Raw genomic sequence first — 20,311 nt, 5'->3', positions numbered from 1 at the left:
GATTAGCATGAATTGAACCTTATGAGATTTGTTAAGATTATGATGATGAGATGTAATTATTGAGTGGCAAGGATGTGGATTTTGTCCCGCTTATATTATTGATGTTGTGGGGATGGTGGTTCGTCCTACCCACGGTGAGGACGGTGGCTTTGTCTCGCTCACGAATAGGCAAGTTGAGGATGAAGGATTTCCTCTCTTGTTGCGATGGACAAGCGGGGTTGAGGATTCTCTCTTATTACATTAAAAAATTAGATAGCAGGTTAAGGATTTCCTTTGATTCAATTTCTAATTGTAAAGTGTGGCGGGCACTATATCCCAAGAGTATGAGAGAAGAGTGTGTCAGATACTATATCCTAAGAGCGTGGTGGACACTATATCCCAGATAGTGGTGGTGTGAATGAGTTAGATTGAGGATTTTCTATTATTGCACCATAGTCTCTCTCTGATTGTGAAGTGTGACAAGCACTATATCCCAAGAGTCTGGCGGACACTATATTCCAAGAGTGTTGTTGACACTATATCCCAGATAGTGATGGTTAGAGTGAGATGGTGGAAGATTGAGGATTCCCTTCTTTATGTTCCTATTGGGGAAGTACAACAGAAAGACAATGTTCGGGTTAGCTATTGAATGTGTCGGGTCTAGCACTTTAACCGATATGTGAACTCACGTCTAATAGGACAGGCATACATCATACTGCATTTGTTTAAAATTGCTTTCAAACACATCATATCTTCCTTATTAAATCTCATAAAATCATTATTCAATTATTCACTTAAGGGCTAACAACCCGAACTTTTGTGATCCTTAAGTTTAATTTAGAATATAGCTAAAGGTACTGAGCACTTATCTCATAATTCTTGAAAATCATAACTTTGTTATCATATTCTTTAAAATATCTCTTTTTTCCTTAACTCTTATATTCAATTCTATTAAAACCTCAAACTCATACTTTCTATTTTCAAACCCTTCAATTGATAAATAATGAACTTTTAAATATTTAATTAGTTAAACCTTTTTCAAGTTAATTTTAATTATTTATTTATTCTTTTCATAGTTGATCAGATCAAATAAGTTAATTCACCAATCAACTTTCATTACTTTAAATTAGCTAAAGTGCCCCAAATAATTCCTTAATCAAAATTAATTAATTAGCCAGCCTTAGATTTTTATTAAGGCAACACGAATATTTATCATTCTTGTTATTCAATTTCAATTGAACGCTTATAAAACTTTTAGCAGAACCTCCCCTAAAACTCAGATTTCTCCATCCTTCAAGAATTTTATCCAAACTAAATATCTCTCAAACCCTTCTTAACCTTTCAAATACCAAACGATTTCTCAACAAGAAAAATCTTGATGTTACCTTTAAAATCTTCAACAAGAAATGCCAAAAAAAGACGAAAGATTATTGAAGATATTCAAAAAATAATTGCTTATTTTTGTTCAATTTTCTCTTTCACATTTTCTCTAACGAAACACTAGATAGCTATATTTATATGCATTTAGTAGATTGAGTTTGTGTTGTCACAATAAAGTAGAAATTATAAACAGTAGTTCTCTTTATAGTGTAGATTTTGTAATAACTGTACTAGTCCAGTATTATCTATCTCATATTGATGACTTTTCTGGATATAAAATTAATTTTCATGTGTTTTTGTGCATCATTGAGTCTTGTTTGCGGGTTTGTTTTGAACTGACTTTGTGTGTCATAATCATTAATTAATTTTGGTGCAACTCTGTGTTAATTAAGGTGTACTTGGTGTCATTGTCTTCGATTTGGTGTAATTAGGTCATAGAATATTGTTGTAGTGCTTCTAGTGTCATTTAACTCATATTGATCACTTTTTCTTACACAAAATTGATTTGGATGTATTTTTGTTCATGATTGAATATTGTTTGTGTGCTTATTTTGAAATGAGTTTGTGTGTCGCAATCATTAAGTAATTTCGGTCCAATTTTGTGTGAAATGAGGTGCACTTAGTGTTGTTGTCCTTATTTGGTATAATTAGGTCATAAAATATTGTTGTAGTATTTCTAGTGTCATTTAACCCCTATTGATAACTTTTTCTAATCCAAAATTGATTTGAATTTATTTTTGTTCATGATTGAGTCTTGTTTGTGTGTTTGTCTTGAATTGTGTTTGTGTTACAATCATTAGATAATTTTAGTGCAATTCTGTGTGAATTGAGATGCACTTAGTGTCGTTGTCCTGGATTTAGTGTAATTAGGTCATAGAATATTGTTGTAGTACTTCTGGTGTCATTTAACCTATATTGATCACTTTTTCTGATCCGAAATTGATTTACGTGTGTTTATGTGCAAGATTCAATCTTGTTTGTGTGTTTATTTTGAACTGAGTTTATGTGTCACAATCATTAAGTAATTTCGGTGCAATTCTGAGTTAAATGCAGTGCTGTTAACTATTAACCAAATTTTTTATTCCTTTCAACTAAAATGACAATAAATAAAGGTGCTGAGAAGAGCATCTCTAAAAAGGAGGCACCAGCATATGATATAAGCATATATACATTAAATTAACTCTATTTTTATATTATAAATATATCATATAACACAATTTTTAATTCTTTGTGGAAAACTCCTTATTTAAGATGTTCTACAAGAAAAATATATGAAATATTCAGTAAAATGAGTAATGAGAAGAAAGCTCTTGTAAAGGAAATCGGATTTGGTGCTCTAAGACATATTTCAAGCTTAAATGTCACACACAATCCTTTAAGGGAACTAGTTCATTCCTTTGATTTATATAAAAGCTTCCTGGACACACGCTATGGGGAAATCAAGATCACCCCTACAAAGATAAGGGATTCCCTTGGTTTAAATAGAACAGGTAAAATTTTTTCTGGTATATTTTATCAATCAAATTTTAGTGTTATTTTTACGTTACTTTGTTGTTCTTAACCTATTTCAGTGGTATTGTAAGGGATTTTTTCGAAAAAAATTATCTATAAGGATATTAATAAGGAGCAAAAGGAGGTTGTTGAAAGTTTCGAAAGTTCTTTTTTGTTTTGACAAAATCTTTTCTATAAATGAGTGTGGAAGGAGATGAAAATCAGTTAAAATTTAAAATAACATTTGTTCTCTTCATCCAGAAAATGCTTCTTATTGCCAACAACAATAAGTAAAGTTTTTTCAGTTCACATGCCGACAATTCTTCATGTTGATATCATACAAGAATGGAATTGGGCTATTCATGTGTTCAACTTCCTCATTAAAGGAATCAAAGGTCACAAGAATGAGAACAAATATGTAGTTGATGAGTCTCTTTTCGCATTGATGATTATATATTTTCAGGAATCCGAATTCATTGATACACCAGCGGATAGCACACCCGGCCCACCGTGAGTAGCGCATTAGACAAGGGAGAGGCTAGTTATCAGGATTGAACGTGAGGCAAATGATGAAATTATAACATAAAGAAATCCTTAAAATTTTGATGTCATTATTTGTAAGATATTGTGCTATTTAAATAAGTTTCTATTTTAGGGCCTCATAAAAAGATAATAATTGAGGCAAGAAGAAAAAAAAGAAAATAAGGGTAAAAAAAGAAAAAAAAAAAGAAGCAAGAAAAGAAGAAACATGTTATATTGGATTCATCTTCAAAAAGAGAAACTAATTCTCACTATGAGTATGATTCTAACTATGAACTATGAGGAACTATCTATTCATTTAAAAATATATTATATTTTTTTATCAAAATTTTTTCTATGCATTGTTAGAGAAGAAATATAGCAGAACGTAAAGAGAAGAAAATAACCAAAAAGAATGATGAAGAAAAAACATGATAAGTCTGCAGAACAGTAAATGATACTTTTCAATGTCATTTATAAATATTTATTGTATTTATTTGCCTCATGTGTTTGTATTTTTTCAAGATGAAAGTCAAAAAGAGAAAACATGTTATAGTGAATTCATCTTCAGAAAAAGAGACTGACTCTGACACTGAGTAAGATTCAAAAACTATTATTGTAAAAATATATTCTTCTTTTTCATCAAAATTTTTGTATGTATTGTCAGAAGCAAAAAAATCCAGGAGAAATCTAAAAAATAAAACAACCAAAAAGAGGTTGAAGAAAAAAATGATAAGCCTGCAGAAGAGTATGTTTTACTTGTCAGTGTCATTTGTCAATATTTATTGTGTTTATTTGCTTGATAATTCTGTGCTTTTTCCAGGATGCAAGCCAAAAGAAAAGATGTTCCAAAAAAGACAACAACATCGAAAAAAGATAGGTTGTTCAGGCTAAAGAACCAAAAAGTATTCACGACTCAACAGAACTCACTATGATCTTCACAAAGGATTTTGCGCATATCTTGTTTACACTGTAAATAAGATATGGCACGTCAGCATGACACGTGTATATCTTGTTTACACTATAAACGAGATATGCGCAATGTCATCTCGTTTACACTGTAAAAGAGATATGGCACGTACACGTACGTGCCTATATATAGAAGTCGTTTACAACTTAGTTCCGAGCCTCAGTTTGACTTTGTCAACTTCTTTCTCCATCTGTTAACCATTTCTAACTATACCTTTGACCGAAGCGGTGATGGCATGCCAAGCGGAGAATGACGGGGACATCAACAGGCTGAACGAGATGACACATTACACCGGGGCAGCCGACTTCGAGGTTAGTTTTGTTATAGTTGTTAAATTTAATGATGTTGCCATTATTAGGGTAGTCATGAAGATCTAGAACGTTGGTATATGAGTTAGGAGTTAGATCTGTAGGCTTAATTTAAAACTCTATCCACTTGTGCTAGGTTGGTATGACATAATTATTATTAATTTGGAACTCTATTATTCATGTGCTATGTTGTTAGTATTTATAACACTGTAATTAGGATTTGCCTGTTATCGAATATGTAATGTAGAGACATGTGTAGGATAGAAAGTTGAAATATTGTATTCTTAAGGCTAAAATATTTTTGTTTTTCATTCTTCAGAGGCCTCGCTTCCTACTACCCCAGCGAGTGAGCGATACTTTACCTCCACTGGACGCGATCGTCCCGTATCTGGTTGAGGCCGGATTCGGCAACACCGTTTCCCTCAGGGATTTTACTTTTGACAATTTCCTGATTTCGGCACTGGTGGAGCGATAGCGTCTAGAGACGCACACGTTTCATCTCCCGTGGGGTGAGGTCACTATCACCCTGCAGGACGGGCGTACCACCTAGGCTTACGCACACACGGTAACCCCGTCGGGTGGTGCCTCCGTGACTTTGGTAGGTGGTACCATACGGAGACGTGGGCGTTGATGGAGCAGCTCTTCGGCGCCAGGCCTCACGTGGCAGCACAGCAGGTGACGCAGAGGAAGGAGTCCTTCACGTTGAAGCTTGTGTGGCTACGGGATCGTGTCTACCAGATGCCCAAGATAGACGATCCCGAGACCCTTCAACAATACACCAGGTGTTATATCATGTTACTGATCGGAGGGTATCTGATGAACGACAAGTCCAACAATCTGGTGCACCTTCGTTGGCTACCGTTGATAGTGACTTGGCACAGCTGATAGCACCGGAATTGGGTGAGGTAGAGGCAGCACATGGCGCGGCACAGCCCCTGCAGGTGTCTCTGGCACAAACTCATCCTCATCGCCACTTTCAGAAGACTCATTGTTCGCATTGTCTGTCATGTAATCCTCGTCCGACTCTTCCTTCATGCTCTGGAATCGCAACATGAGTGGGCGGTGGTGTGAGAGGTTGGTCGTCCTGCACATAGGTTTCGTGTACGGAACCCCCACTACCAGTGTGACCCACCTCGGCGGACAGCTCCATTACCTTTTCACACATGATCCTCCCATGAATGTCGAACATCAGTCGCACATGCTCATCCTCGTAAAGTCGGAATAGTTGCAACCAGAAGACTCAATTTCCTATGGGTGCCAGCAACCTATACGCAACCCTTCCGATTTCCCTTGCTTGTGTCTCATCGAGCTTGCTCAATATCAAACTCTTCAAAACCGACAACGTCTCCACACGCTGAGTGCGAAACAATATCGGATCCTGACACTTAAACGTCACCCCGTTGTCACCATTTCTCATACGACAATTCGGATAAAGAAGAACAACTATGAATGGATTGTTACTGGCCATTCAGATTTGTTTTTGAGAGAAAAAGGAGACAGAGAGAGGATATGAAATGTGTCTGAAGAATACCAACGGTTACACATCCTTTTATAGATGCGAAATATTTGTCTTATATATATATCGTTTATAGTGTAAACGAGATGACGTTTTCACATATCTCGTTTACAGTGTAAACGAGATATACACTTGTTAGCCTGACTTGCCATATCTCATTTACACTGTAAACGAGATACGTGAAAACGTCATCTCGTGTACGTGAAAAATCATCTTGTTTATAGTGTAAACGAGATATACACGTGTCAGCCTGACTTGCCATATCTCGTTTACATTGTAAACGAGATACGTGAAAAATCATCTCGTTTACAGTGTAAACGAGATATGGCAAGGGAATTTAAATCGGTAAATAATCGTAAAAATATTTATTTTGGTAAATATTACATTTATTTTATTTAATGAAATAAAAAATACTCTTCACAAACGTAAAATTCAATAGCTTATATTATTTTCTTTTTCTTTCTTTGTTAAAATTTCTTAAAAGTTGATGTAATTTCTCTGGTTTTACTAAATAATGTTTATTTTTTTCTTAGAATGCCACATGTAAATTTGTCAAATAAAAATAATCCTGTGTCTCAAATACAATCAAGCATTCAATGGTCTATAAATGCACCAAGTGGTCCCATGTAATTTCTCTTACCATTTCTTTATTTCTTGTGCTACCATAAATGTAGCTTATGTGCTTTTAATAAGAATATCTTAGTTGGTAATTTTAATGTCATACTTTTTCTTACAACAAAAATACAACAAATCCTTGTTAGATGTTTTTCAAGAAAAAAATGCACGAAAAAAAAGAAAAAAAGTTTATGGTCTGCAACCACGTAAGTTTTCATACAACAAAAATTGTGTTTTTGTTCAATACTTGTGGTGTTGTATTGACATAATTTCAGTGATTTTCAAGTGCAAAGTTCAAGAAGATGCAAGAATGGAGAAAGAACTTCAATTGCAAGCAAGGATGGAAGATGCACCAAAATCTGACAAGTGAGTAAAGTATTCAATTTAATTAAGAATGAGTTTTTATATTTCGTTCAATTTTATTGACTTAATGATATTTTCAACTTAAGTCTTGCTTATTTGTTTCAAGTAATTGACACTAAATTTTATTTAGTATGAATATCCTAACTATTAATCTCAGGAGTGAGACTGATCCCAAAGAACAAATGCTTGTGCTTCAAAAACAAAGTCAGCGTGAACCCCTGAATATGTGAGTTTCCCAATTTACTTTCCTATTCTAATCAATGTGTACATTTCATTTAGTGTTATTGAGTTAATGATGGACACCGAAATTTGTTTAGTATCACACCTAAATGTTTACTGCATATTAAGTTCTTTATTGTTTACCATCATTAGAGTGACACTTCAAGCAATTGCTCCTCCAAATTATCACCAAAAACAGAAAATACTAGTAGAAATCTCTACCTCCAGTCCTCTACAAACTCAACAACAACCTTCTGAGAATTCTCCCACAAAGGAATGTCTACAAGAAGAATATATTAATGCGTAAGTTCTACTTAAATTATTTTTTTAATAGTTTCAGTGCTATATTATAATGCTTTTCAGTTCTTTCTGAAACACTTTTCTTTGTCATCCTATAACTCTCTATAACCTCGACAAGAAGCTCCTGAGGAACCTCTCCCAAAGAAATGTTTGCAAGAAGAACCAATTAATGCAGAAGTTCTACTTAAATTCCTTTTTCAATAGTTTTGATGCTATATTATAATGCTTTTTGGTGCTTTTTGAAACACTTCTCTATCATCCTGCGGCCTTCTACTACCTCAACAACAAGCCCCTGAAGAACCTCTCCCAAAGAAATATCAGCAAGAAGTTCCTTTTAATACATACATTCTAATTAAATTTTATTAATAGTTTTGATGCTATATCATAATTCTTTTCAATACTTTCTTACACAATTTTGTGTGCATCTTGCATTCCTCCACAGGGTTAAGATTTGAAAGCTGGATTATTGATAGTTGCTAATGCTGCATTAGATTATGACTTTGGTGTACTATTATTCAACATTGGCATAAGTTAATCAAGCACTAAACCTATACTTACCCAAGAGGATGAACTACCGGCCGCCAACATGGGAAAATCACCAAAAATTGGAACCCAAAAAAGCCCATTGTTAGTTGAAGAGTTAGAAAATTTGGTTAAGGGGATGGATGTTGGGGTTGTAGTAGGATTGGAATATGCTATGGAGACAAGTCCATAAAGAAAAGAAGAAGATGTGTAGCCAAGTCTAAACTTCCTTGATAAGTTCAAGACTCCAGTAAAAGAAAAAAAAATAATAGATGAGCTTAAGGAAAAATGCTATCACTGGGTCACATATACCAAGACTTTCAAAGATGGGATGAACAATGAGTGGAAAATCATATTCAAGTTGGACCATGAAGCTCAATTGCAGGGAGAATTTGTAGAAAATATGGTAAATTCTTCTGCTATAACATTAATGATTTTTCTTATGAGTTATTGTGTCATATATGTAATAAATTTGTAGTCTTTGTTTTCATAGGTGGACTCCGCAGTGTGTCTACTTCTCAACAATAAGAAATGTAAAAGATTTGAAGAACTAATATACTGCATCCCATCGGATATTGTGGTAAGCTCTACTACTATTAAACTTTAACCTTAATTTTGGTACTTTTTGAAAATATATTGTATGTTAAAGATGGTTATTTCATTGCTATTCAAATTTTGCAGAATAGCATGTTGATGAGGCATGACCACAACTACATTGATGCAATAACTAAGAAGGACTTCCATATTAATGAATTTAAAGAGTACCTACCTTTTCTGGACAAGAAAAAGCTAGCATCCCGTCAATTTGTAAGGTTTTTATTTCTAAAACATCTTAAATAATTCTTTCATTTGGTGTCATTTAGACTAAAATATTGTGTTATTTGCCTAAACTTAAGATATTTTCCCTAATTTACCATGGAAGCCATTGGTGGCTGTGGATTACGGATGTTTAAAAGAAAATCTTTCATGTGCTTGACCCCGTTCATAAAGAATCTCCCTTTGCTGAAAGAACAAAACTTAATAAATTTGTTATAAGTTGTTTACGTAATACATATTTCCGTTTTCTTTATAAATTTTTTTGTTTGTATGCTTGTTTTGAACTGAGTTTATGTGTCACAATCATTAAGTAATTTTGATACAATTCTGTGTGAAATGATGTGTACTTAGTGTCATTGTCCTGGATTTGGTGTAATTAGATAATAGAATGTTGTTGTAGTGCTTTTGGTGTCATTTAACACATATTGATCACTTTTTCTGATCCAAAATTGATTTGGATGTATTTTTGTACATGATTGACTCTTGTTTGTGTGCTTGTTTTGAACTGACTTTTTGTGTCGTTATCAATAAGTAATTTCAGTGCACTTATGAGTTATGTAGTGCTTCTTATATTTGGCTTTTTGTATTTTTTAGAGCTTGATGAATCCCAAATGATGGTGTATGCTAGAGCAAAACCTTTGCTAGACAATGAAGAGGGCATTGAAGCACTATATATTTCAATCAGTGGTGGTCAGTAAATAAAATATCGATCTTTCTATTATTCTTTGTTATTGTAGTGTTATTTAATATATTTTATAGTGCTTTTATGTTACTATCCTATTAAATATATTTTACTGTGTTATTTTATTTTTGTTTATTAATTGGGATTACGGAATATATGTCATGAAATGGTTGGAGAGGATTGATCTCTAAAAGATCAAAAGAGGAAAATACACATGAAAGAATTAGAAATAAGTAGGTATCATTAAACATAGTTGATTCTCTACTTCTAAATTAACACAGATTAATAAATTTCTTTCAATTATTGGAAGAAGTTGATCATTTCAAACCTATATAGTATGGACACTTCGTTGAGTTGCAGTGTTCACGTGTCAGACACATTTCGAATACGACACTCACCGACACTCGTCCGACACGCATGTCTACTGTGTCAAACCGTGTCTTAATAAAAAATAAATAAATTTTCTTCGGATACGCTTGGACACACCTAAATACAATCACGTGTTAGCGTGTCCAGTTTTATTCTTAACATATATTCTTGAAATAAATTTAGATATAGTATATATTATTATTTATTAAAACAAAAAATATTTTAAATACTTAATATAATTAAAATAAGACATTAAAAATAATTAAAAAATTAATTTATATTTTAATATCAATAAAATATCATTACGATTTATTTAAAAATACTTTATATTTTATATGTATGCGTGTCCCCGTGTCTTATAAAATTTTAAAATTTACGTGTCGGCATGTCCCGTGTCGTGTTGTGTCTCGTGTCTGTGTCAGTGTCCATGCATCATAGTTTCAAACAAGAATATACTTCAATGGTTCTCTTTGACGAAACAAATAAATTGAGAGATAAAGCCATTGTGGAATTTGAAGGCATAAGACTCTCAAGCTATCTGTTGCACTATCAAGTCCTTTTTGTAGGTTTTCGTTGGAAGATATAGAAAGTAAATAGGTTGAATATTGTAAATTATTAAGAATTTCTACACTTGGTTGAGTATTGAATTTGTATTGTTTAGTTAAAACAAACACATCTTTTACTTCTTTATGAATATTGATTCCAAACCTTTTGATAAATTCTTTTGCCATATTAAACTTTAATGAACAGGTTTATACTGTATTGCAATCCTATCAATTTGAATGAATCTAGGTTCATACTTATTATGTTGAATATATTGAAGAAACAATAGCAGCATCAAAATTTGTTCAGATTGACATCGAAAACTATTTACCATGACACAATTGCAAAAATAATTTGAAAAACCAAAAGTGACCATTGAATGAACACCATAGCACTTAAAATAATACAACCTAGCACCGTAAATGGAACAACACAACACAATTCAGAAAGTACACATCTTTTTCATTACAAAAAATAAAAAAACATTACATGAATAACACCAAAATTCTCGTTTTTAATACCAAAATCCATTCAACTAAATACCAAAAAAGCTATCTTGTTGCCTTGAATATCTAAATTGATAATTCATAATTTGTCCATGATAAAGGCTAGAATTTGACTGCATCATTGATCCACTATCTAAAAGGTTCAATTGCAAAAAATAAATAATATATTAGCACAAGTATTAACATGCACAAACACAATTTTACCTAATCGAAGCATAACAATTTTATCTCACTTAGAGCTTTCTTTTTCTTTTTCGTTGATGCATTTGCAATTTATTTTTTAGCATTTTATCTCAATCTATTTTTGGGATGTCCTCTTGTTTTCAGATGTGGTGAGCTTTGAAAGTCATTAATATCATCCAAGAAAGCATCTTCATGCGATAACAAATATTTTTCTTTAATTTTGACTTTATATTCTTGCATTTCAATCATCATATTATCATAAGTACGGTGTAGAATCACAATCAACTCCTCAGATTCTAATGCAAATTCCTAAATATTATGTGAGAGAAATACCAAGTCATCAAATCTCCTACTTTTTGGCTCCAATATAGGATTATCATGGCTGCTCTTGATATGTGTGTGCCTCCTCTTTATATTCATATTATAATGTTTCGATGCCACTTTATCTACTCACTCAAAGCTTAACACACTCAAAGAATAACAACCCAATATACGTCTTGACTTAAATAATAAGCACTAACATTTTACTTCACGTGATATCGCGTCATATGTAACTACAAATTTATTGAATGTTGAGTTTGAAACTTGTTCTACAATTTCATATGCTGTAAATTTAGAGCAAACTTCGTTGATCTTGTGATACAATTCACCTTTACTCTAAATTGTTCTTGAACTTTCCTAAACATCTCATGAGTATACACATACTAAAATTGAGCTTCTATTGATGATTTTGTTGCACAAGATATAACAGTATGAACTGTAACATCAAATTTTGTCTCTTTTTGCTTTTTACTCTCTAGGTAATTCACTACAACAGAAGCATGAAATTGCGGTGGTTCATATAGGGATATGCGGCGGTTTTAAATCGCCACGAAACGCAATTCTAGCGGTTCGTCAAGCGTTGCCTATTAGAGGATGGTAATATAATTTTGCGGCGGTTCTAATGAATCGCTGGCACAACCGCCACAAAATCCAAGAAATAACAGCGCAAGATGTAGAGGCAGTTTAAAACCGCCGCTATCTGTCCATCATTGATTTCGACACAATTTTTTGGACGGTTTGAAGCCGCTGCTAGTTAACGCCTATTATTTTTCAAATGTATTTGGCAGCGGTTAGAAACCGCCGCTATCTTTATCATGTTTTTTCAAATTTCTTACGGCTATTTTACAACCGCCGCAATGTTCCGATTAAATGGCCGCAAAAATATTATATTGTACACTAGCAATCAACGCTCTTTTTAATTTGAATGTACTAGGTTTTTCTTTTTGTCTTTTTTTTTGTTATTTTTGGAACATTTCTTAATATTAATAGGGTAAATTATATTATACCTTCGAAAAATTAAATTCATTGGTAAACGGCATTAGCAAAACTATTAATAAAATCATATACTTATCCAAATATCAATAAAGTGTACTTCTTACTAAGAGTTACATAGTCAACACCAAAAAAGTGTATATTTAAAAAAAAAACTTCTACAATCCTAAGATCTACTTTCTAATCTGTCCCTCTAACGAATTCATCCATGCGGCAACTTCTGATGGCAGCTTTCCACCTTGCCCTTGAAGAAGACATATCAGAGCACTCTCCATTCCCTGCATCCTTATCTTCCTGCTGCTACTTCATCCTCCATTGCCTGTCTTTTTATTTTTTCGGTTGCTACTTCATCCTCTACTGCCTTCCTTTATAATTTCTCAGCCTCCATCTCTGCTTGTACTTGAAGTAGCCCCCTTTGGGTCTCCTCCCTTTGAGCTCCATTGCTCGGCTGATGGGATTTCATACCAAAGACTTGACTAGAAGTCGGTCCCTAACCCATGCCACGCACTCTACCCGAGTGTTCCTTTGCGAGAGCTTGAGCAAGCGAATCATTCTGAGACAACAGTTTAGAGGATTTATCACGTTGTTCAATAGCCTCAATTCCTTCCTACACACATAGATAAGCAAACATAAGCATTTATTAGCCAGTTACTAACCACATAGACTTCCAATACAATTTTAAAAAATAAAAAACTACGAGAAACTACTTTGCGATTCTCAACACATTACTTATACCAATAGTCCGAGCTGCATCATGGATGTAGGAGCCATTAGGTCTTTTGTGCGTTAAGAGAAACAATTCTCGTCTACCAACTCTCCTCCCTTGTCGTTCCGACTGTAACAATAATGATGACAAAGTGAATATATAGAAGAAGAGATGGTTCAAAAACATTCTCAAAAATAGATTACCTCTTCTTTTTCAAGCCTTGCCAAGGTTTTCGACCCGCCAGTGTGGATGTAAAGCTACTTTGATCGATTCTCAGCATTTTTCTTACACTTCTCCTGTCATGCCTTCAAAAGCATTGGAGTTACTAGACACTAGTAACTGACTAACTCAATGTTACATAAATATAATTTTTATGTTATGAAATAAAAATATATTACCTTTGTCTCTTTACTATTGCGATAATCGAGGTACCATCTCCAATGGTCTGCAATGATTCCGGTGGGCGGTGTTTAATATTTTCTTCAAAAGTCCGTTCTGAGTCATAACAGTCATGGTATAACTTGTCCATCGTTTCCTTCCAAGCCCTTCTTGGTATTTTTAAAATTATAAACTTGGTAATTCCTCCACTATTTTCATCAAAATGGAACATTTCCTGCAAAAGTAAAATTAAATTGTTAGTAGGGTTCAAATTATGAGTCCGGAATGGTACAAAAATATAGATTTTTACCTTTACACATTCATTATAAACCTTGTCCTTGGTGCGAACCTTTCTCCAGTCCTTCTCGCAGATTAGAAATTTAGTGTAGTCAGATCCTAGCAGTCCGAGAACGCTGCTCAGTATACCAGTTTTATCCCCAACTGGTTGTAGTTTACTATTGATCCTGAGTATGATCTTTCTTCCGTTAGGTGGCTTCATAGCTTCCTTCACACTCAAGTTGACCTATTTGATTGTGCCATCGAATTCTGTAAATCATAGTTATTTTGTGTGAGTAGCCATTGTGGCTAAGATGCAATGAAATCATAGGAAAATAGCTGAATGAAAAATCCTATTAAATAAATTCTTGTATACGAATTATTTTAACATTCCAAAATTCAGTGGTCTTATGTCCCTTGCGCTTCTAAGCCTCCGATGCAGCAAACAGGTTGTCAACATTTTGCTCAAAAGAATCTACCTCATCTGCCTCTGGGTCTAAGTCTTCGGTGTTTGGCTCCGAGTTTTAAACATCATTCGTGCAAGCCTGTGGAGCAGGTGGTGGTTCACTATGGGGCGGACGAAAGGGACGTAAAGACGAGGATGCGAGGGAACCACTGCCACTGGGCGAGGGAATTGGGCAGTCCGGTTGATGGGAAGTTGAAGATGCAGCAGATCCTACTTAAGGCTGCTGACATGCTGTGTCTAACCAGGCTTTCTTCGTGTAACGACTTATCCTAGGCATCTTTCTTGACTGCATTCGGATCAAAACAAAATGAAAATAATTACTATATAGTTATTAATATTTATTAATATACGAAAAGGACACTAGCAGACACCAGTTTATAGTACGAGATCAGAGACTGCAGTTAAGGGTGATGACAAAAGAATAGAGGGCACAATTGAGTAAACACTACAATATTTTTGGTCTAAGGTAACCCTTATTCGAAGCAAAATTTAACAAAAGTTGCCTTAGATAGGCAAAGACAACATTTTTGATGAATTGCCTTTGAGTAAGGGAAATATAACAAAATATTTGGTCACCCAAAAAAAAGTTGTCTTTGATATCTAAAAGAACATTTACAAAATGTTGCAATATAAAAACTTTAAGACAACACTTTTAAATAAAAATACAATATTTTATACGAGTTATAAAAAAATTTTAACAAATAACATTTATAAAAAGTTGCCTAAAATGATTCATAGTTAAAAATTTTAGAGAAAAACTTTTAATCATATTCCCACCAATTATTTCTCCTATCAAATAACTTTAAAAAAAATATGTTTATCAGTTCCCTTTACTTAAATTGAAAGAGAATACCCTGAGCCCTAAATAACCAAGCCATTGAAGCCAATGGCAGTAACACCCACGCATGATCCCTTTCTCTCCTTTCTCCACTGTCAGCTCCAATAGTCGACGACGCTAACGGTGATAGCGCGGTGCACTCCTCCACGGTGACAACGCAGTGCTCTTCTCCATGCAGGCTTCTCCATGGTGACGGCGCGGTGCGCTCCTTGTTCTGCGCCGAACCACCACCGGTGAGAAACGCCTCTCCTTTCTCTTCTCCTTCTTCCTCTTCTTCTCTTTTCTCGCATCCTCCTCTTCGCGAACCGGAGATGCATGTAGAACTGTAGCAACCTCTGTTCCGCTGGTGAGCTTTGACGTAACACAGCGACCACCCCTCAAGTGTAACCTCCTCACCCCTGCCTTCTTGTTACTTTGTTCTTCAATTTCCAGGTTCTTGCAAAAAATCATTTTGCTGTTATCTGATTTAATTCATTAAATTTTAGTTGGATTTTAATTTTTACTTAGTAATTTTATTTAGTCAAACTTAATTTTTCTAATTAGGTTAATTTAGATTAAAATTAGGATTTTCTTATCAGCATTTGTCTTAGGATTTTCTTATCAGCATTTGTCTTAGTTCATAGGTAATTATGCATGCTATTATGATTCTTGAGATTGGAATTTTAATTTGTTTGGACTGGCTTGATTGATATTTTGTTGAATTTCAAGTTTCTCACTGCTTTTCAGTAGGATTCAAGTTAAAGGGAAAAGAACAAGAAAGAAGGAACAAAAAGAGCAGTTTGTGACACTATTAAAATTTTAATTTTCAAGGTGTCTATTTTTTTCTTTAGTTTTCTTCTGAGTGTTATTTGATGTCGTATATATCATCATTGTTGTCTTGTAGGGAGATGCTGATGTAATATGTGGTGTAGCTTGAGAATTCTGGCCGCTGGAGTATATGGCTTGCCTCAATTTCGACTGCGAGTATTTTTATGGGGTGCTAAACCTTCTAAGGTATTCTAATGTTTTTGAAGTATGCGCAAATTTACATAGGACTTGTCTAACTGTGTTTTGAATTGTAAAATCACCTTTTAGAGGTGTTTATTAGTCATAGCATGGTGATTAATTGGCATGTTCATTGGTTTCAACTAGCCATAGGTTTATTGCTAGTTATTTACTATTAAATTGTTTGGATTTAAAAAATCCATTTTATAATTTGAATACTAAATGGATGATTAAGTCTCATTTTTTCTATTTTTCTAATTTAGAAAAGCACTACAAAGTCTCATACTATTTATTCTCACAAATATTTTTGTATATTAGCTTAACATTGGCTCAGAATGAAGATGTGGTGGAACATTTCTTCTTAAAAAATGTAACAAATCGATGAATGTGTCATTTCAAAATGCTGTTGATCAGGTTTGGTACCTTTTCCCACATGTAAATCTCAATTATGTTGGGTTGGATCATCAAAAAGTTGTAAAGGAAGGTCAGTTGGTGGAACCTCACTCAGCGTAACCATGAATGAATGAACGTTAGAACTTTTCTTTGCCTTGTTTATTATGCTAATGTTAATTTTTTTTTGCACTTGTTACTACTATGTATCTATGTTAGTGCTGTATTTTAAAAACTAAGAAAGACAATGTTAGTGCTTCTCATAACATAAATAGCATTTGCAATTCCCATTTTCATGTGCATACGTAATATATTGAACTATCCTTGCTGCTCTTAACATTATTGGAATTCTGTGGATCTTGTTCTTGTTGCACATATGATGTTCTTTATGTTGCTATCCATTTGTTTATGTTTCAATTTGTTTACGTTCTTTATGCTCTTAACATTTGTTTAATTTTTTTATAGCGACAGCATGGTGCTCTCCTTGATGGGCACGGTGCTCAATCGTAAGAAACCCCTCTCCCTTCTCTTCTTCTTCTTCTCGTTCTTCCTCTGTTCCTCCGTTTTCAGGTATTTGAGAAAATTGATTTTGATGTTCTTTGAATTAATTCATTACAGTTTAGTTAGAATTTAATTTTTAGTTAGTAAATTACTTTGCTATTGTTTGATTTGCTGTTCTCTAAAAAAGCTTGAATTATTGTTCTTTAATGTGCTATTTTTTGAAAAAACTAAAATAAGAAAGTGTATGGCTCCTTCCAAACAATTTTGGATGCTCACATGTGTTGCTAATAAGAAAGTGTTTCCTAAAAGAAGTAATAGCATGACAAAACTTGTAGCAATACGACCCATATTACAGTACTAGCTTAGTAGAGAATATTTAGGATTAAATAGCACAGAATGTTAGAATAATTTTGAAGTTTCTTTACACAGGCGTTCATATTCTCATGCTAATTAAAATATAAAATCCATTCTATCTTGTCTTGTTTTGATAGGATATTCTCACGCATTTAATGAAGGTTCATCTAAATTATTATTTGGATAATGCTCGTGTCTCAATTGGATACACTCTTGATTATATGTTTTGTATTCTTCATTTTGCATTCTGCATTCTGCATCGATCAATATACACCAAGCTAGTTGCATTTTACATTCTCACTGTCAATAGGTACAAGTTCTCACTGTCAATAGGTACAAGTTCTCAATCAATATACACCAAGCTAATATGATGATGATTGATGAGAGTGCTCCTGCTGTCCATTTAGATTTGACTGCAGCTTGCTTATGGTTGGATGAAGTTTTCTGAAGAGATAAAGGCGATTCTTGGCACAATGGTGAAGCACAAAGTCTTTTTTGTTTCAAATAAAAAAACTAGTTTCTTTTTTGTTTAAGTTCATCATGAGAAAAATATGTATTTTGTTACTTATGTTTATTATTTATTTGACTTGGTAATTTAGCAAGTATGTTAATTGGCACTTGGAAGACCTTTTTATATATATGCAATATATATTATTAGCTTATTCTTCCTATATTGATTAAATTGAATATAAATATTTAAATATTGTTAGTGTGTGCTATATATTCTTCAAATGTCATATACATATAACAAAGGTAAAAAATATATTGCTTTAGATATAAAAAAAAAGAACTTAAGAAAAATTCAATAAGGTGTTGCTTTAGGTATTAGAAAAAGACAACTGCAAATAAACTTAGATAAGTGTTATTTTAGGTCTATGAAAAAAGCAATTAAAAAAAACCTGGACAAGTGTTGCTTTGGGTATATGAAAAAACAACCAGAAAAAAACTTATACAAGTGTTGCTTTAGGATATGAAAAGGCAACTTAAAAAAATCTAGACAAGTGTTGCTTTATGTATTAGAAAATACAACTCGTAAAAAGTGTTGCCATAAAGTCTTATCTAAAGCATTGTGTTTGGGTCTCCTAAGGCAACCCTTTCGTGGAGTTACTTTTTTTTTGTAGAAAAGGCAACGTTTTTTGAATGTTGCCATAAAAAGGGTTCCCTTTGATACACAAAAGCATTGCCTTAGACCAAAGGTAATGGCCGTATAGCCAATCCCCCAAAAAGCGTTGCGTTTTGTTGAAAAGTGTTGCCTTTGATCAAAGGCAACACTTTTTCGTATTATAGGCAACATTTTTAAAGGGTTGCCTCAGTCCGAATTTGTTGTAGTGAAAGACTGCATATTCATTCTAATTTTTCCACCTCATCATCTGTGCTCTCTGACAACAACACGCCCAAATACCTCATCTCCTCATGCATGACCATCAACATCTCCTCATGCATGACCATCAATGATGAGTTTAACAAATAATAGTAAACAAAGCAGATACAATATGATGAATATGATAAACTAAAGACAAATTACTACCAAATTTAAGAAGATGGAACTAGTCAAATTAGGATCAATTTGCTTGTGAACTTCCTAACAAGTAAAGATAATAGATAATTTAATCTGAATTAGGAAATCATCTAATAATTACATGAATTAATGAAATGGCAAAGGTTTAAAACATGAATTCTCATAATAGATCTACATACTTTGAATTGAAAGCAGAAATCAGTTAATACTTATTAAGTTCTTACTTTTATAACATATTGAGAATAATTAATATATAGTATGAGAACAGAGATCGAAGTTAATTGTTATGACATAAGAAAATCAAGCACAAATGAGTAAGATGTCATGTTCATTTTATATTTAATGCATGTCATCATCTGTACTCTCTATCTTATAACAACAACACGCCCAAGTTAAGAGATAATGGAAAGTGGCTGTTAAGAGATATAGAGTTCTTTCCTTATAAATAAGATTGACTCAAGAGCTATTGATAAGGGAAGATGTCCATGTACCCTGCTATTTATATGGCAAAATATTAAGGTGCAATATGATAAATTATTTTTCATTTTCTTTTATTTCTTTTTTGTTTGTTCTCTTTTTAAATATTTTAATAAATAACTTAATGGGAATTATTTCTACATAAATGGAGACATATATGCACGGAATTTTCTTGGAAACCATAATCAGCAATAACATTCAGGAATAAGGATTTCTAACGAATAATGAATGGCAACAACATTCGTTCAGCAAACCAATCCTATTCCCATTAACTCAATTAAAAATGTATTCAAATATACCATAAAAACCCCAACTCAGAATTCCCCAATACTGATTCTTAATCCACATTAACAAATCCTACTCCCCATTAATAAATCCACGCAGCTAACAAGATCAAGAGAAGCTTGCATGTTAACTAAACGCTCATTAATGGCCTCACTTTCAATAACAAAATCAGCAGTTAAGCATAGGGGTGATCCAGTGGTGCTTACCCGCAAGTCGGAGGAGTGCTATTGATGGTGAGAGAGGAACGACCGGGCCTTGGGCAGAGAGAGAAGGGGACAGAGACGTCTTCTTCCTTCCGATTATGACGAAGAACGTATAAAAATGATGGGGACGGCAATGCCATAGCTCCAAGCACAGACGCGAGAAGAAGACCACGAATGATGCAAGCTCTCGAACGGCTGGACAATATGAATGGTTTAGTAGTGGAGAAAAAAAAATAAGGATTGTGGTAGCAGATGGCGGTGGGTTATTTGATTTGAAAATTGAAGGAGTAACATGTTATTATCATAATTACTTATACTTAAAGGGGGTTCAGGGGGTTC

General features: G+C 33.6%; 1 protein-coding gene across 1 annotated transcript; it reads right to left on the bottom strand.

Moving 5' to 3' along the window:
* Positions 13,086 to 14,178, bottom strand: LOC110266817. The gene is made up of 4 exons (XM_021111844.1): positions 13,990 to 14,178; positions 13,700 to 13,914; positions 13,591 to 13,606; positions 13,086 to 13,202 (listed from the first exon to the last, which is right to left on the bottom strand). Exons 1-4 carry the CDS (start codon positions 14,176 to 14,178, stop codon positions 13,086 to 13,088), a joined length of 537 nt encoding a protein of 178 aa, XP_020967503.1.

This window comes from Arachis ipaensis, chromosome B09, assembly GCF_000816755.2.
Source record: "Arachis ipaensis cultivar K30076 chromosome B09, Araip1.1, whole genome shotgun sequence".
NCBI lineage: Eukaryota > Viridiplantae > Streptophyta > Magnoliopsida > Fabales > Fabaceae > Arachis > Arachis ipaensis.
Note: the sequence above shows the minus strand (reverse complement) of the source record. Positions and strands in the feature narration are given on the sequence as shown.